Below are 16,517 nucleotides of genomic sequence, written 5' to 3'. Positions count from 1 at the left end.
AAATAACACATATGGAATCATACAGTAACCAAACAAGTGTTAAACAAATCAAAATCTATTTGAGATTTGAGATTCTTCAAAGTAGCCATTCTTTGACTTGATGACAGCTTTGGACACTCTTGGCATTCTCTCAACCAGCTTCATGAGGTAGTGACCTGGAATGCATTTCAATTAACAGATGTGCCTTGTTAAAAGTTCATTTGTGGAATTACTTTCCTTCTTAATGCGTTTGAGCCAATCACTTGTGTTGTGACAAGGTGATGGTGGTATTTCAAAAATGTATATATATTTTACCTTCATTTAACTAGGCAAGTCAGTTAGGAACAAATTCTTATTTTCAATGAGGGCCTAGGAACAGTGGGTTAACTGCCTGTTCAGGGGCAGAATGACAGATTTGTACCTTGTCAGCTCGGGGATTCGAACTTGCAACCTTTCGGTTACTAGTCCAACGCTCTAACAACTAGGCTACCCTGCCGCCCCTAGATAGATCTATTTGATAAAATACCAAGTCCATATTTTGCAAGAGCAGCTCAAATAAGCAAAGATAAATGACAGTCCATCATTACTTTAAGGCACGAAGGTCAATCATTGTGGAACATTTCAAGAACTTTAAAAGATTCTTCAAGTGCAGTCGCAAAAACCATCAAGCGCTCTGATGAAACTGTCTCTCATGAGGACCGCCACAGGAAAGGAAGTTCCAGAGTTCCCTCTGCTGCAGATGATAAGTTGGTGGTTACTTTGAAGAATCTAAAATCTAAAATATATTTTGATTTGTTTAACACTTCTTTGGTTACTACACGATAACATATGTGTTATTTCATAGTGTTTATGTCTTCACTGTTATTCTATAATGTAGAAAATAGTCAAATAAAGAAAAACCCTTGAATGAGTATGTCTGTCTAAACTTTTGACTGGTACTGTATATAAAAGGTCCTTGTTTGATTATATAGATACAGTTAGAGCTCATGTTCTCCTTAATCAGTTGTGGCTTCGTCCTGGGTAGGGGCCACTGTGAAAGTTTGTTTCCCTGCGTGTTTGTCCTACCTATTTTGGGTGCTCCAGTTCTCTCTTCTGCATTGGCTTCATTGCCGATCCAGAGGAAGATCTGGCGGGAGTCCAGAAATGCTGTTAGCTTATAGACTTTCAGATTCACTCTGCATTGTATTTTTAGAGCAGAAGATGAACACGCTTGTGAATTATGATATGGATGGGGGAGCTTCACTCACCTGGTCCCAGGTGTCCAGCAACATGACATCATCAGTGGCCAGGTCAGTCTGTTGGAAGTCTCCAGGAACCTCTTCCACCTGATGATTGGAGGATTACAATATGTTACAGCACTTTGGAACATGGGCACATTTGACTTGTGCATTGTACTTTGTATTACCTATGCCTTTTTCTCTCCTCCTGAGTGACACTGAATTCCCCATTGGGGATGAACTGTGAATATATCTATCCAAGAGAGTTAGTTACGTTAGACACACTCAACAACAATCCATCACTTACACTGAGGCATCCGGTCTTGTTGGAACAGCCAAACAGGCGTGGAGGTTTGACCATGTTCTGCAGACTCTTGGAAGTCTGGTACTCCTTCTTCCCTCCCAGGGCAGACCAGAACCCAGCTAGGACAGAAAAGACCGGCATGGATTAGTCTCCTTGGTTGTTTGGAACTATATAGTGTTTTCTTGTGATTTGTCAGGATGTGTGTTGTTATCTCTTTTCTGTCTTATTTAGGGGCACATTTCAATTGTCTAAAGTTGTTTCCTCTTCATGTAACCTTTCCTTCATCAACACTCATCTGAAAAAGTTGCTTTCCCGTATCCTGTGATTTCAGGCTGTAGATAAAGGATAAGACAAGAAGAAGAAGCCACATTTGACTATTGAGATGCACCCCATGTCATACTATTGAGATCCAGCCAAATTAATAATATTAAGATGCACCCCACTTAATACAATAAACCTGTAACACTAGATGGAATCCTTACCTGGCTCCTTGCCCTCAGACACATTACTGCCACTGCCACCCAGGAAACCCACAACGTGCTTGGCGGCGGCCATTTCCTCCTCACTGGCACCCACGCCTCTCCACACAAACATGGCGGTGGGAGATTTGAGCACAAACACGTCATTGGTGTTCAGGAAGGAGGCAGAGGGCTCTACCTGAGAGAGAGAGGAGACAACGAGGTGCTCAGAAGTTGTTCAGTCATTTTGATGGTTTAGGCTAACAATTGTTAGACACTTAATCTTCCTCAAGCAATCACACACACAGGTACAAAGTGTGGTCCCACTTTGACACACACACACGGAGAACTCACCTCTACAGCTCGTGTAGCGCGGGTGGAGGATTGACGAATGTGGAAGAGGCGGGTGCTGCCAGTACCCGACTGTCCTCCTTTACGGGACGTCCCTCCATTATGGACCATCATGGGCTTGCCCTGGAACAGGCTCATCAGGTGGGGGGGTTCCTGACCCTGGGTCACACGCACCTGGAGGGGAAAATGGACACTTAATGATAACTATGTAGAAGAAAAGCCATTCTAAAGTGACAGGTAATTCTGGTGATTTAATAAAAAAAAATGCCAAAGATTGCTTTCCTTATTATAATATACTGTCATGATGGAACCTTGTGTCAATATGGTAACCATTAAAATTGTACACACACTGGAAGTAAAACAAAGTGTGACTGCCCTCTGCTGGACAGTATAAAAAACTTTCCACATAACTATTCAGTCTATAAATACAAAATCCACAGTGGTTCAATAATATGACCTCACTTGTGAGACTTAAATGACTGGACACCAATGCAGCCGCTGCCCTTGCCAAAAGATCATCCATCATGCCATCGGCTTTATGAAGCACGATAAATGAAACAGCTTTGGCCTATTCACTTATAGTGCTTAGTCCAGTGACCTTACGAATCTAAATGTCACACCGTTGTACCTATTGCTCAGGTGCTTTTGGACTGTGAGTGTTGGGGACATGGGGATAAAATGGAGAGGATAGAGACCCACCTGAACAGGGGCTCCTCCCATAGAGTCATCCAGCTTCACCGTGAGGAAGGCAGAGGCTGCCAGCTCATCCTGGGTGCACTTCAGCCCCTGCCTGACACACACGCAGATACAGATTAATAAACACAAAAACACACACACGTCACGCCCACCTTATTGAGACCTTTCTACAGGTATCGAACATCCACTACTACAAGTACTGAGTCAGTTTTGCCATGATTATTTCAGATACATCCTTCTTTATGAACTTAGACTAGGAGAACACATCTAAGGGTTTCAGAATATTCCAGAACAGGTTGGGGTAAGGTAAATGATTATTAATGATGTCACGTACACACACCGGGTTTCGATGTCATTTGCACTGACCAGGTGGCAGATGCACAGTAGATGATAAGGTGTGGTTAGAGCATTAGGCCAATAACAGCAAGGTTGCTGGATCGAATCCCCAAACTGACAAGGTACAAATCTGTCTTCCCTGAGCAAGGCAGTTGTTCCCCGGGTGCCGAAGACAGGGATGTCAATTATGGCAGCCCCCCACACCTCTCTGATTCAGAGGGGCTGGGTTAGATGCAGAATATACATTTCAGTTGTATAACTGACTAGGTATCCCCTTTCCTTGTAGAGGATGTCATTTGAACTGTCTATATGTAAATAAAGATGTTGTGGATGATGTCATATGTACTGACCAAGTGTAAAGTAGATGATGTCATTTTAACTGTCTAGGTGTAAATAAATGATGTCATGTTTAGAGTATATTTTTGGATGATGTCATATGTACTGACCAGGTGTAGATGATGTGCTGCTCCCTGCCTCCCAGCCTGTAGCTGTAGAGGATGAGGTAACAGTCTCCTCCGTAGAACTGGCCATAAGAGGATGGATCCACAGCCACCTTATCACCATCCTCAACACGCCAGATCTGAAACCAATAGTATAATTTTCCACATGTATGTTGCTGCCCTGATCTGTTTGAAAAGTGCCCAGCACCCTGAGTGACCCTTTGCTTCAAAACCTTGTATTTACCAGGGCTAGTTTTCCCAAAAGCATCTTAAAGGCCCAGTGCAGTCAAACACTTGATTTACCTGTGTTTTATATACAGTATATTTCCACACTATGAGGTAGAAGTAATACTGTGAAATTGTGAGAATTATGGTAATGGTTATGCCCTTTAAGTGTAAAAGCTGTTTCAAAAGACTGCCTGAAATGTATGCCTGTTTTGGTGGGGTGGAGTTTTGGTCTGCCTGGTGACCTATATAAGAAAGAGAGTTCCAAACCTCTCTGCCAATAAAAGCTAGTTTTCAGTTTTCTCCTCCCTACTCAGACCATTCCCAGAAGGTCCTAGCTCATTTCTTGCTTGAGAAATTTATCTTTGCTCTAAGAATCGATTTTAATTGAAAATAATCAAAGTAAGGTACTTCATTGTTACACAAAAAAATGGCTGCATGGGACATTTAAGGCTAAGTTCATTGTTAGAACCTTAGTAGGAGAATTGTTAAATCTCCGAGCTGTTTCCCAAAACCAGCGTTATTAACATTGCACTTTAAAAAGCTTGTAATCTAACGCCTGCCTCAGACCACTCTTAGAACAGCCAACTGCATCGTTCGATTCTTTTTAGCCCTCCTGCATCACTTTATACAGACTTAGTTCAGCGGTCTGAAACATACGGGCAGTGAGCTACATCTGGTCCCCTAGCCAATTTAGTGCGGCACGTGGTTGTCTTTGTAAACATAAACAGCCGGACCCTGGGCAAAATTACTATGAGAACCCTCACTTAGTTATTTCCATTGTAGTCCAGTGTTGTGTGTTTTACCTGGACTTTGCCCTTGCCGTCGTCCACCATGTTGTGCTGGGCGGCCATGTTGTTGTTGGAGTGGAGGGTGGAGGCGTCGAAAGGCACTTGCTCCACCTTGGCGATGCGGCCGATGGTGTAGGCCTTACTGGGGCCCGTGGTCTGGTCCTTGTCCTTCCAGTCACTGAAGAACTGCTTGAACAGAGTGGTCTCGCCTCCTGCTGGTAGTACCTGGATCTGCAAGGCCGAAGAAATAGGAAGAGTCAATTGTTCTGTTGTTTACCATGAACCTCGATTTCCTCTCACATGCATTCCAATAGCCAATTGATAATCTAAATTTAGTAGTGTGGTTATGTGAGACTAGTTCACTATCATTATTTGTTTTCAATTCATTATTGTTCAACATTTTAAGTAACTTTAAAAAAATTAAAAAGTGGACATAGCTAACAACATTTTGAACATAGCCTAGTAGTGCATGAGCAAGACCTAGCAAAGGTCAAAATGTTTTCATCCATGTTCATTTAAAAATGTTACTTCACATTATTCCATCATCGTACCTGTGTCTTGTCGGAGTAGCCCTTCTCTTTGATGAACTGCTGGGCTGCTGACATGGCTGCTTTGCGCTCGGCTGCATTGGCCTTGGGTCCTGTGATGATGGTAAGATAAAGTTGATTAATCATCAACACATCTCAACAATACTCTAAAAACTCACAGCTGTGCACAAGGATTTAGTGAACATTTACTCGACTTCTCATTCTGAATCTCGCACTATCCTACACAGTAGAAAATATGTTTTACAAATTTTATATATGAATCACTTTTAACTGCATTCTATGTAAGAAATGTGTTGCATAGGTAACATTTGATATCCTGGCAAGTGTTTAAAAACAGTGGCGAGGACTAGTCTACCTTTCCATACGAAGACGTTCTTGTCCACTCCGTTGTCCAGGATGTAGCACTCCTCGGCAGTCAGCATGGCCTGTTTGAAGGGGCTGGACGAGGCCACCACCGACGACTTCATAGAGCCAGAGGCATCGGAGATCTACAAAATACACAGAGATGAGATATCAATAAATACATACATTTATACTGTACATATTGACAGTACTCCCTTGAAAAATAATTTGTTCTTCTCAAATGGATCCTTAAATAATATATACTAAATGTTATGAACAACTAAACACATAACGTCCTAGATTCACAATGCATGTGAATGAGCTTGAGAGATCAACAATGTGTGAGCACTGAGATGGACAACACCATTATCAAGAGAAGAGAACAATGAGATAGGAACAACAATTACAAATCATTATACTGTTGTTGAACAACAAAGGTGCAGTAACATCAGTTACCATGTAGAGGGCACCCTTCTGCCTGTTGGAGGTGTCCACCTTCTCATCATCAGGGGTGCCAGGGGGGATACTGGGTTTGGGCCCCAGAGCCTAGGACAGATCCAAAATGGAGGATTAGCTTCATACAGAGACAGAGCAATGCCTCTCTCTCTCTCTCTCTCTCTCTCTCTCTCTCTCTCTCTCTCTCTCTCTCTCTCTCTCTCTCTCTCTCTCTCTCTCTCTCTCTCTCTCTCTCTCTCTCTCTCTCTCTCTCTCTCTCTCTCTCTCTCTCTCTCTCTCTCTCTCTCTCTCTCTCTCTCTCTCTCTCTCTCTCTCTCTCTCTCTCTCTCTCTCTCTCTCTCTCTCGGCACAGAGCTGGCACAGAGCTGGCACAGAAATGACACATAGCACAAAAGCTATATATATATTCCCACGGTGAGGGGTATTTCAATGTCCAGGGAACTCCTCATCAATGCATAGCACCATTTTATGATATGGTATCATCGTCACGTCCAACGATGGAATATTTGAATGTTATTTGGATACAGTAGGTGTGTAAGTACGAGTAACTTGCTTGTGTGTGTGTGTGTGTGTGTGTGTGTGTGTGTGTGTGTGTGTGTGTGTGTGTGTGTGTGTGTGTGTGCTCTTATATCCAATAGTTCTTCCCGGCTGTATGTAATAAGACTTAAGATTTCCTGGGGTAACAATGTAAGAAATAATACCTAAATTACTGCATAGTTTCCTAAGTACTCGAAGCGAGGCGACCATCTCTGTCAGCGCCATCTTGATTTGATTTGTGTGTGTGTGTGTGTGTGTGAACGTGTTTAACTATACTTGTGGGGACCAGAAGTCTCCACAAGAATAGTAAACAAGCAAACATTTGAACAAATGCTATTTATAGGGAGTTTAGGGTTAAGGTTAGAATTAGTGTTAGAATTAGGGTTAGGCAGAGTTGTAGACTCAAGTTACATGACATGGACTCGAGTCTGAATCGAGTCACAAATTTGATGACTCGAATTGATAGAAAATAAAATAACTTGGACTTGGAGCCCGTAGACATGGGACTTGAATTGAATTGAGACTTATGACAAGAAAGTATCTGGCCAGGTTTTCTCATTTTTTTGTCACTCATTTTGTGGATTATTCACACAGCCAGAGACAGTAACCGCTGCATCACCCTTGTAATACAAAATAACATGCCAATTTGAACAGATTGGCAAGTGAAACACACCCTCGGCACTCTGATTGCACCAGCAAACTGTCAATCAACACAGGTCGGGAGAGCTGGAAAACAGATTGCTGATTTGCTGTACAGCTATAGGATCGGTTGCGGCGCAAGCATCAAATTGGAGGGAGAGAGGTTTGCCATAATGATAAAAAAATTATGCCCCAAATCTTGTTTGGTGATTAATAATATTAACGGTATACTTTGCAAGCTCACCTGCAATGGGGCATCAATTACTAGCATAGGCCTAATGGTCTTCTGGCATGTAGACCTAATGGTCTTCTGGCATGTAGGCCTAACAATTTCTTGAAATTGATAATTTACTTATGAAGCTTTGCATTTGGAATTTGTTGTTAAAATGTATTCTTACTATTGCAAAGACTCTCGTCACTTACGCTCTCCAAACTCCCGCCAGTGGAGAGCGCTTTTTTTCTCTTGTTGAAATGTTTGCTGTTGCTTTCACACGTTTACATTCACATGCCCTATGTGATAAATCTATATTCCATTTAATACAAAAATAATTATTAGTGTTTCATCATTCCATCCCGTACCGTTAATGTAGACATGTAGACATTTCTGTTTCATGTTTAATAGGCCTACGACACATTTTCATTTAGCCAAACATTTCTTACCCTGCTCTGAGTGGACGTGAGGCCTATATTGCAGATGGACGTGAGGCCTATATTGCAGATGGACGTGAGGCCTATATTGCAGATGGACGTGAGGCCTATATTGCAGATGGACGTGAGGCCTATATTGCAGATGGACGTGAGGCCTATATTGCAGATGGACGTGAGGCCTATATTGCAGATGGACGTGAGGCCTATATTGCAGATGGACGTGAGGCCTGTATTGCAGATGGACGGGAGGCCTATATTGCAGATGGACGTGAGGCCTATATTGCAGATGGACGTGAGGCCTATATTGCAGATGGACGTGAGGCCTATATTGCAGATGGACGTGAGGCCTATATTGCAGATGGACGTGAGGCCTATATTGCAGATGTACATGAGGCCTATATTGCAGATGGACGTTCGAAAGAGTCATGAGGTAGAAGTTCGGTTTATTTAATTCAATGTATGGTTTCCTTTGTTCATATTTCCCGGGTTGTGTCGGAGTTCTGTGTTTCTGTGTCCTACAGTACAGTTCTGTGTAATAGGAGTGCACTGTAGAACGCTTTGGGGTCAGAACGTTGAACAAGATAAAATTATTGTTCCATATATGCATTGTGTTGAAATATCCAAAAAATAATTCTGTCGGATTAAGACAAATGTAACAATGGATATGGAAATAAATTGCCTTTTACATTGTAGAACCAGTTTATTAGTTTTAATTGCCAATTACAATTATGGTCCTGGGGGCCAAGTGCTTCTATTATGTAGTAGGCCTACCTGCTTGAGCTCCTGTTACACAGATTCCATTTGGCTTTTCAAGGGGAGGCTGAACAGTCTTGCACTCTACCAGTGTCCGTTAAGATAGGTTAAGCCTGATACAGAGGCTATATCTGTTGTGTTGTTGCCGTGTATATTTGGTAAATCTACTTGTATATTTGATATGAAATGGCGCTTTCACCATTGGAACACCTGTAAATAAATCTACACTCTGAGCACGTCAATCTGCCTTGCCTTCTGCTGATGTCATGCCCTTATGACAGCTACAATATACCTATTTTACATTGATATTGGCTGATAAAAATCACAAAGAGGGAGGCAGGGGGAGGGAGAAAGCGAGAATATATTTATTCTCCTTAGTTTACCTTTCAGTAATGCATCTAATGTAGCCTTTCAACAACCTGAGTCAAACACAGAGGAACGCTAGAAACTTGTTTTAGTTGCAAAATGGAACAGTTTGGACTACTGATTTCACCCTAGATCAGCTAGATGCTAGATCAGCTAGATCAGCTAGATGCTAGATCAGCTAGATGCTAGATCAGCCAGATGCTAGATCAGCTAGATGCTAGATCAGCTAGATGCTAGATCAGCTAGATGCTAGATCAGCCAGATGCAAGATCAGCTAGATGCTAGATCAGCCAGATGCTAGATCAGCTAGATGCTAGATCAGCCAGATGCTAGATCAGCTAGATGCTAGATCAGCTAGATCAGCCAGATGCTAGATCAGCTAGATGCTAGATCAGCTAGATCAGCTAGATGCTAGATCAGCCAGATGCAAGATCAGCTAGATGCTAGATCAGCCAGATGCTAGCCAGATGCTAGATCAGCCAGATGCTAGATCAGCTAGATCAGCCAGATGCTAGGTCAGCTAGATGCTAGATCAGCCAGATGCTAGGTCAGCTAGATGCTAGATCAGCCAGATGCTAGATCAGCTAGATGCACGATCAGCTAGATGCCTGATGCTAGATCAGCCAGATGCTAGATCAGCCAGATGCTAGATCAGCTGGATGCTAGATCAGCCAGATGCAAGATCAGCTAGATGCTAGATCAGCTAGATGCTAGATCAGCTAGATGCCTGATGCTAGATCAGCTAGATGCTAGATGCTAGATCAGCCAGATGCTAGATCAGCTAGATGCTAGATCAGCCAGATGCTAAATCAGCTGGATGCTAGATCAGCCAGATGCAAGATCAGCTAGATGCTAGATCAGCTAGATGCTAGATCAGCCAGATGCTAGATCAGCTAGATGCTAGATCAGCTAGATCAGCCAGATGCTAGATCAGCTAGATGCTAGATCAGCTAGATCAGCCAGATGCTAGATCAGCCAGATGCTAGATAAGCTAGATGCCTGATACTAGATCAGCCAGATGCTAGATCAGCCAGATGCAAGATCAGCCAGATGCAAGATCAGCTAGATGCTAGATCAGCTAGATGCCTGATGCTAGATCAGCTAGATGCTAGATCAGCTAGATGCTAGATCAGCTAGATGCTAGATCAGCCAGATGCTAGATCAGCTAGATGCTAGATCAGCCAGATGCAAGATCAGCTAGATGCTAGATCAGCCAGATGCAAGATCAGCTAGATGCTAGATCAGCTAGATGCCTGATGCTAGATCAGCTAGATCAGCTAGATGCTAGATCAGCCAGATGCTAGATCAGCCAGATGCTAGATCAGCCAGATGCTAGATCAGCAAGATGCTAGATCAGCCAGATGCAAGATCAGCTAGATGCTAGATCAGCTAGATGCCTGATGCTAGATCAGCTAGATGCTAGATGCTAGATCAGCTAGATGCCTGATGCTAGATCAGCTAGATGCTAGATCAGCTTGATGCTAGATCAGCTAGATGCCTGATGCTAGATCAGCCTGATGCTAGATCAGCTAGATGCCTGATGCTAGATCAGCTAGATGCTAGATCAGCTAGATGCTAGATTAGCTAGATGCCTGATGCTAGATCAGCTAGATGCTAGATGCTAGATCAGCTAGATGCTAGATCAGCTTGATGCTAGATCAGCTAGATGCCTGATGCTAGATCAGCCTGATGCTAGATCAGCTAGATGCCTGATGCTAGATCAGCTAGATGCTAGATCAGCTAGATGCTAGATCAGCTAGATGCTAGATGCTAGATCAGCTAGATGCCTGATGCTAGATCAGCTAGATGCGAGATGCAAAAGTGTGCAGTGAATGTGTCATTGTCTGTCACCTTGATGACTCCAATATGTCTCTCGACCTGTGTACCTTCATGTGTAAACTTTAATTTGTATGCTAGGTTGTAGCAACCTCATGATGGGTATAGGGAAAATTCCAGTATCATGTAGTAGCCTAAACCTATTGACGTTACATTGAACTGGGTGAATGGAATATCAATGAAAGGCATCCAATATGCTGTAATAGAAATAAGGCCATATTCATAAAAAAAATATTTTTCTCTCTAATCTTAAACGACACCAACCGTGTGTGTGTGTGTGTGTGTGTGTGTGTGTGTGTGTGTGTGTGTGTGTGTGTGTGTGTGTGTGTATCCCTATCCCTCACCTCAGTGAGTTCCTGTGGCTCAGCACCATCCTCCACCATGTGGAGCTTGGCCCTGCCGTTCCTCTCGTTGTCCCTGATGTCGATGGCCACCTGGGAGGCCTTCAGTCTCTCGAAGCGGTTACTCTCACTGCCACACCACTGGTAGATATCCTGAAGAAGAGGTGGAAAAGAAATACAAGACATAAAGTGTTTAGGTTTCCAGTGGTACCATGTAGGTACAGATATTACTGTCTGTTCGGTGACTAAGGCCTCTATACGTGTGCTGATATTACTGTCTGTCCGGTGATTAAGGCCTCTATACGTGTGCTGATATTACTGTCTGTTCGGTGACTAAGGCCTCTATACGTGTGCTGATATTACTGTCTGTCCGGTGATTAAGGCCTCTATACGTGTACTGATATTACTGTCTGTCCGGTGATTAAGGCCTCTATACGTGTACAGATATTACTGTCTGTTCGGTGATTAAGGCCTCTATACGTGTGCTGATATTACTGTCTGTCCGGTGATTAAGGCCTCTATACGTGTACTGATATTACTGTCTGTCCGGTGACTAAGGCCTCTATACGTGTACTGATATTACTGTCTGTTCGGTGACTAAGGCCTCTATACGTGTGCTGATATTACTGTCTGTCCGGTGACTAAGGCCTCTATACGTGTGCTGATATTACTGTCTGTCCGGTGACTAAGGCCTCTATACGTGTGCTGATATTACTGTCTGTCCGGTGACTAAGGCCTCTATACGTGTGCTGATATTACTGTCTGTTCGGTGACTAAGGCCTCTATACGTGTACTGATATTACTGTCTGTTCGGTGATTAAGGCCTCTATACGTGTACTGATATTACTGTCTGTTCGGTGACTAAGGCCTCTATACGTGTACTGATATTACTGTCTGTCCGGTGACTAAGGCCTCTATACGTGTACTGATATTACTGTCTGTTCGGTGACTAAGGCCTCTATACGTGTGCTGATATTACTGTCTGTCCGGTGACTAAGGCCTCTATACGTGTGCTGATATTACTGTCTGTCCGGTGACTAAGGCCTCTATACGTGTGCTGATATTACTGTCTGTTCGGTGACTAAGGCCTCTATACGTGTGCTGATATTACTGTCTGTTCGGTGACTAAGGCCTCTATACGTGTACTGATATTACTGTCTGTTCGGTGACTAAGGCCTCTATACGTGTGCTGATATTCCATTTCAGGTGTATATCATTTTTACTTTTCATGTTACTTAGCCAAAAGCCCTTCAGGCTTGTAGGGCAAAATCCTAACTTAAGATGCATAGCTTAACATTTTATTCAAATATTCCATTGAGGTCAATGCATGATTATGATGTGAGATACTGCACCTATAAGTTTTCATGTTACTTAGCTCGTAGCCCTGATTCCAGCTTACAGTTTTCCAATACTGTAGCCTACATATACACAGGCCAGATCTACATTTCACCTGTACTGTAGTGTAGAGTTTTACCTTGCCCAGGTCCACGATAAAGCAGTCTCCCTGGTTGAAGCTGGCCCAGGACAGTACCACCTCCGTGGCCCGGATGGTCCGCCTCCCCTTGATGTGCAACAAGCGCTTCACGCTCATGTCATTGGTCACAACGTGCTGGAAGCCTGAAGCCACGCCCCCTTGCTGTGATAGGAGGGGTCAAATAATGTCAAAGAGTAACGATGAGGCTTGTTCGGTGGTGCGCAATGTTTGAAACCTTGCAGCTTGAAATGTATTACATAAAACTTGCATTATTCCCTATTTGACAAGACAGAGAATAATTTCTGTTCTACACTACAGATTTCTACCTTAATGTGCTGTCAGCTGAGCCTTCCTGGTAAGCCGCCACACAAAAACATGCATATGGAGGTTAGAGGGAAATATTGAATCGTGATAAAAGTTTGCAAACCATTGATATCACTGTCCAAACTTCAATTCAACTCAAACAATTTGTCCATTGGTTTGGGGAAAAAAACTTTGGCAAATCCTGGTTCTGCTTTTCCTCTCAAGGGCATACAAAGTGTGTTCCCATGTTATGTGATTATGAAAATTCCCCAAATGAGAAACAGATCTACTCTGAGGGAGAGAGTTCTCCTGAGAAAGACGGATAACTTTCCATGGCAGAGAAGCAGCTTTGTTTATTTTCATGGAAAGAATGTTTTATGTCTACAGGGTAATGAAGGTTTCATATAATGAGCCCTAGCTTGGTACCCTGTTCCCCTCTCCCTCTTTTCTCACCCCTCCCTATTTCTCCCCCTTACCCTTTCCCCTCTCTCTCAATGTCCAGATGCTTTTTTATCAACGTGTGTGTTTTGAGGTGGGGGTGGGGAGGGGGTAAATGTGGTGTTTTAGTGAAATGAGGATTTCTCATTAATTAATTTCTCATGTTACCCTTTCCTCTCTTTGTTCTGCTCCCTCATAATCCACATCTCTTTCTTTCTCCAGCTCTCTCTATTTTTCTCTCTCAAGGACACTGTGTGTAACTCTACAATAAAAGGAAGATAGTTTCCACAAACCGAACATTTCAAAATGGTAAACAGAACTGGGTTAATTACTGCCATCTAAACCAATGTCTGAGGTTTTTCTGGAAATGTAAAAAGACGGTGAGAGAAACAGCAAAGGGTAAACTCTCAAATCCCACAGTTGTTGTATTTATAAGGATTTCAAAATGGCTGCCGTTGACATGCTGGTTGCAGTGACTATAGTGCCTGTCACACCTTTGGATGTAATCATGACAAAGGCTCAGAGGAATGAATGTTAATGTCTATGAACTTCAGACTCATTCACTTCATTGCAAAGTTTATGAGATGTCGCAAATGATTAAACCAGTGCTTTAATCATTAGTGACATCCCAGTGACGTCCAAACCGTATCCAGTTTTTCTATCCAGTTTTATCCCGTTTTTTCAATATTTTCTATCTTATTTTTGGATCAGTAATAATGACTTAATCCTTCTGACATTATACTGATAGAGTACATCAATGGATGTCCAAAGAGTATTCCTTCCTATTGCCTAACGCATTGCCACAAACAGGAGCGGTTGTAACAGAGATGTTGCAGATCGCTACGACCAACCCCTCTTGCCCCAACTGTTACCTTTCTAATACAACACAAACCCTTACATTTCTAATGCACAATAAACCACTTCCTTACCATCAACTAACCCAGGGTATCCCAAACTCGGTCCTGCCCTCCTAGGTGCACGTTTAGATTTTTGACCTCGCACTACACAGCTGATTGAAATAATTACTGCTTGATGATGAATTGGTTATTTGAATCAGCTGTGTAGTGCTAGGGTAAAAAACTAAATGTGCACCCAGAGGGTGCCCCAGGACCGGGTTTGGGATACCCTGAACCCACTGCTCTTGTTCAAAGTGTCATTAGTGGATGATTAATTGGAATAAAAGACAAATCACTTCCCACTCTACATCTTTCAGCTGTTAGCAGAAGAAGCTGACCTTGTATTTGATGCCAGACTTAAAGTAGCCCAAGAAGGTGATGGACTCGTTGTTCTGGACCTCTCTGAACTGGACCGGCCCTCCGCCCAGGAAGTCATCCAGCTGGGTGGCAAAGATGGCCGCCGCTCCTCTCTCATCCTGAGAACACTCATCCCCTGGAGGAAAGAAAGGAGAGAAAGTTAATCATCCACAGAGAAATTGCTAAAACCTGTTTTGACCAATAGCGGTTAAGTATTGCCTTTCCAGGCCTTTATTCAAACTGTTGAGTATGGTATAGGTGACTGCCTGTTTTGGTTATAGCCAACTTCTTTTGTAATTACAGTACACCAAGCTTACTAGTGAAAGTCTACAAGCCGCTTGCACATTCTTCACATTTTCCTGCCTTGAAATTAAATGGGGAAAAAAGGGAGAAAATGTGATTTATTTCGTACTTATCTTCACTACCTACTCCACATTTTCAAAGTGAAAGCAAAAAAATACAAAACTAACATGTCTTGATTGCATATGTCTTCACACCCCAGAGTTAATACTTGCGGGAAGCACCTTCGGCAGCCATTACAGCTGTGAATAATTTGGAATCAGATTCAGCCAACTTTGCGCAACTCTCAGGGCAACATACAGTGCCTTCAGAAAGTATTCACGCCCATTGATTTTTTTCCACATTTTGTCGTGTTACAGCCTGAACTTAAAATGGATTAAATGTAGATGTTGTATCACTGTCCTACACACAATACGGCTTCATGTGAAAGTGGAATAATGTTTTTAGAAATGTTTATAAATTAATTACAAATGAAAAGCTGAAACGTCTTGACTCAATAAGTATTCAATCCCTTTGTTATGGCAAGCCTAAATAAGTTCAGGAGTAGAAATGTGCTTAGCAAGTCACATAGTAAGTTGCAGGGACACACCCTGTGTGCATTAATAGTGTTGAACATGATTTTTGAATGACTACCTCATCTGTGTACCCCACACATACAATGGTGTGTCAATACGCGGTCGCATTCGCACTTCGCTCTGCAGGTTGTATAACTTTTTCATTACATTTCATTATAGTACAACGGTTGATTTGTCGGTTGATTTGTCTAATCTTAGCAATTCTTCTTAGCTAGCTACATAGCCGTCCTTGTATCAGAGATAATTGCATAATTATCGTAACGTTTCACTGCTATTCGGTGGTCCTGTAGCTCAGTTGGTACGTAGCCTTCACTGCTATTGTATGCCCAGACTGTAGCTTTGGATAAAAGCGTCTGCTAAATGGCATATATTATTATTATTTTATATTATTCGCTAGCTAACGCACACAGATTAGCATCACTGTAGTGCTATTCACTCAACTGTACGACTTGATTAGTCTAGTGTTAGCTAGCTACATAGCTGTCTTTGTTTCCAAGATAATTGTGTAGTTTAGTGTGTGTAGCCTTGGAGTGATTATCTTAATTCACTGAGGTTCGCTAGCCAGCTATTTGTCGTCCTTAACGTAGGAGACTCTGCTAGCTAGCCAACAGCTAACAGCTAACAGCTAGCCAACAACAACCCGGTCGCATTCCGCTTCGCTCCACAGTTAGTATCACATTTTCATTTCATTTCATTACAGTACAACGGTTTGATTTGTTTGATCGTAGCTAGCTACATAGCCGTCTTTGTTTCAAAGATAATTGTGTAGTCTAGAGCGATTTCCTAGGTTAGCTAGCCAGCTATTGTCGTTCTTTTAACGCAACGTAACGTAAACAACACTGCTAGCTAGCCAGCTAGCCCCCGATTAGCAGCACTGTAGAAACTATTACACTCAACGGAACGACTTGATT

The 16,517-nt window shown here is 42.6% G+C and overlaps 1 protein-coding gene across 2 annotated transcripts in view; it reads right to left on the bottom strand.

The window, feature by feature from the left end:
* Positions 1-16,517, bottom strand: part of LOC118394490 (gelsolin-like) — a 47,575-nt gene that overhangs the window by 1,325 nt on the left and 29,733 nt on the right. Inside the window, exons 3-16 of one of the 2 annotated variants that reach the window (XM_052463467.1) lie at positions 14,713-14,867; positions 12,738-12,899; positions 11,267-11,416; positions 6,144-6,233; positions 5,701-5,833; positions 5,349-5,437; positions 4,813-5,028; positions 3,788-3,921; positions 3,009-3,099; positions 2,313-2,483; positions 1,983-2,157; positions 1,504-1,619; positions 1,227-1,304; positions 1,045-1,105 (exon numbers count right to left, since the gene is read on the bottom strand). In XM_052463467.1, coding sequence (XP_052319427.1) covers positions 1,045-1,105; positions 1,227-1,304; positions 1,504-1,619; positions 1,983-2,157; positions 2,313-2,483; positions 3,009-3,099; positions 3,788-3,921; positions 4,813-5,028; positions 5,349-5,437; positions 5,701-5,833; positions 6,144-6,233; positions 11,267-11,416; positions 12,738-12,899; positions 14,713-14,867 — 1,821 coding nt within the window. The other variant, XM_052463468.1, reaches the window with a different exon arrangement.

Source organism: Oncorhynchus keta, chromosome 15, assembly GCF_023373465.1.
Source record: "Oncorhynchus keta strain PuntledgeMale-10-30-2019 chromosome 15, Oket_V2, whole genome shotgun sequence".
Taxonomy (NCBI): domain Eukaryota; kingdom Metazoa; phylum Chordata; class Actinopteri; order Salmoniformes; family Salmonidae; genus Oncorhynchus; species Oncorhynchus keta.
This window is presented reverse-complemented; position numbering and strand designations above follow the sequence as displayed.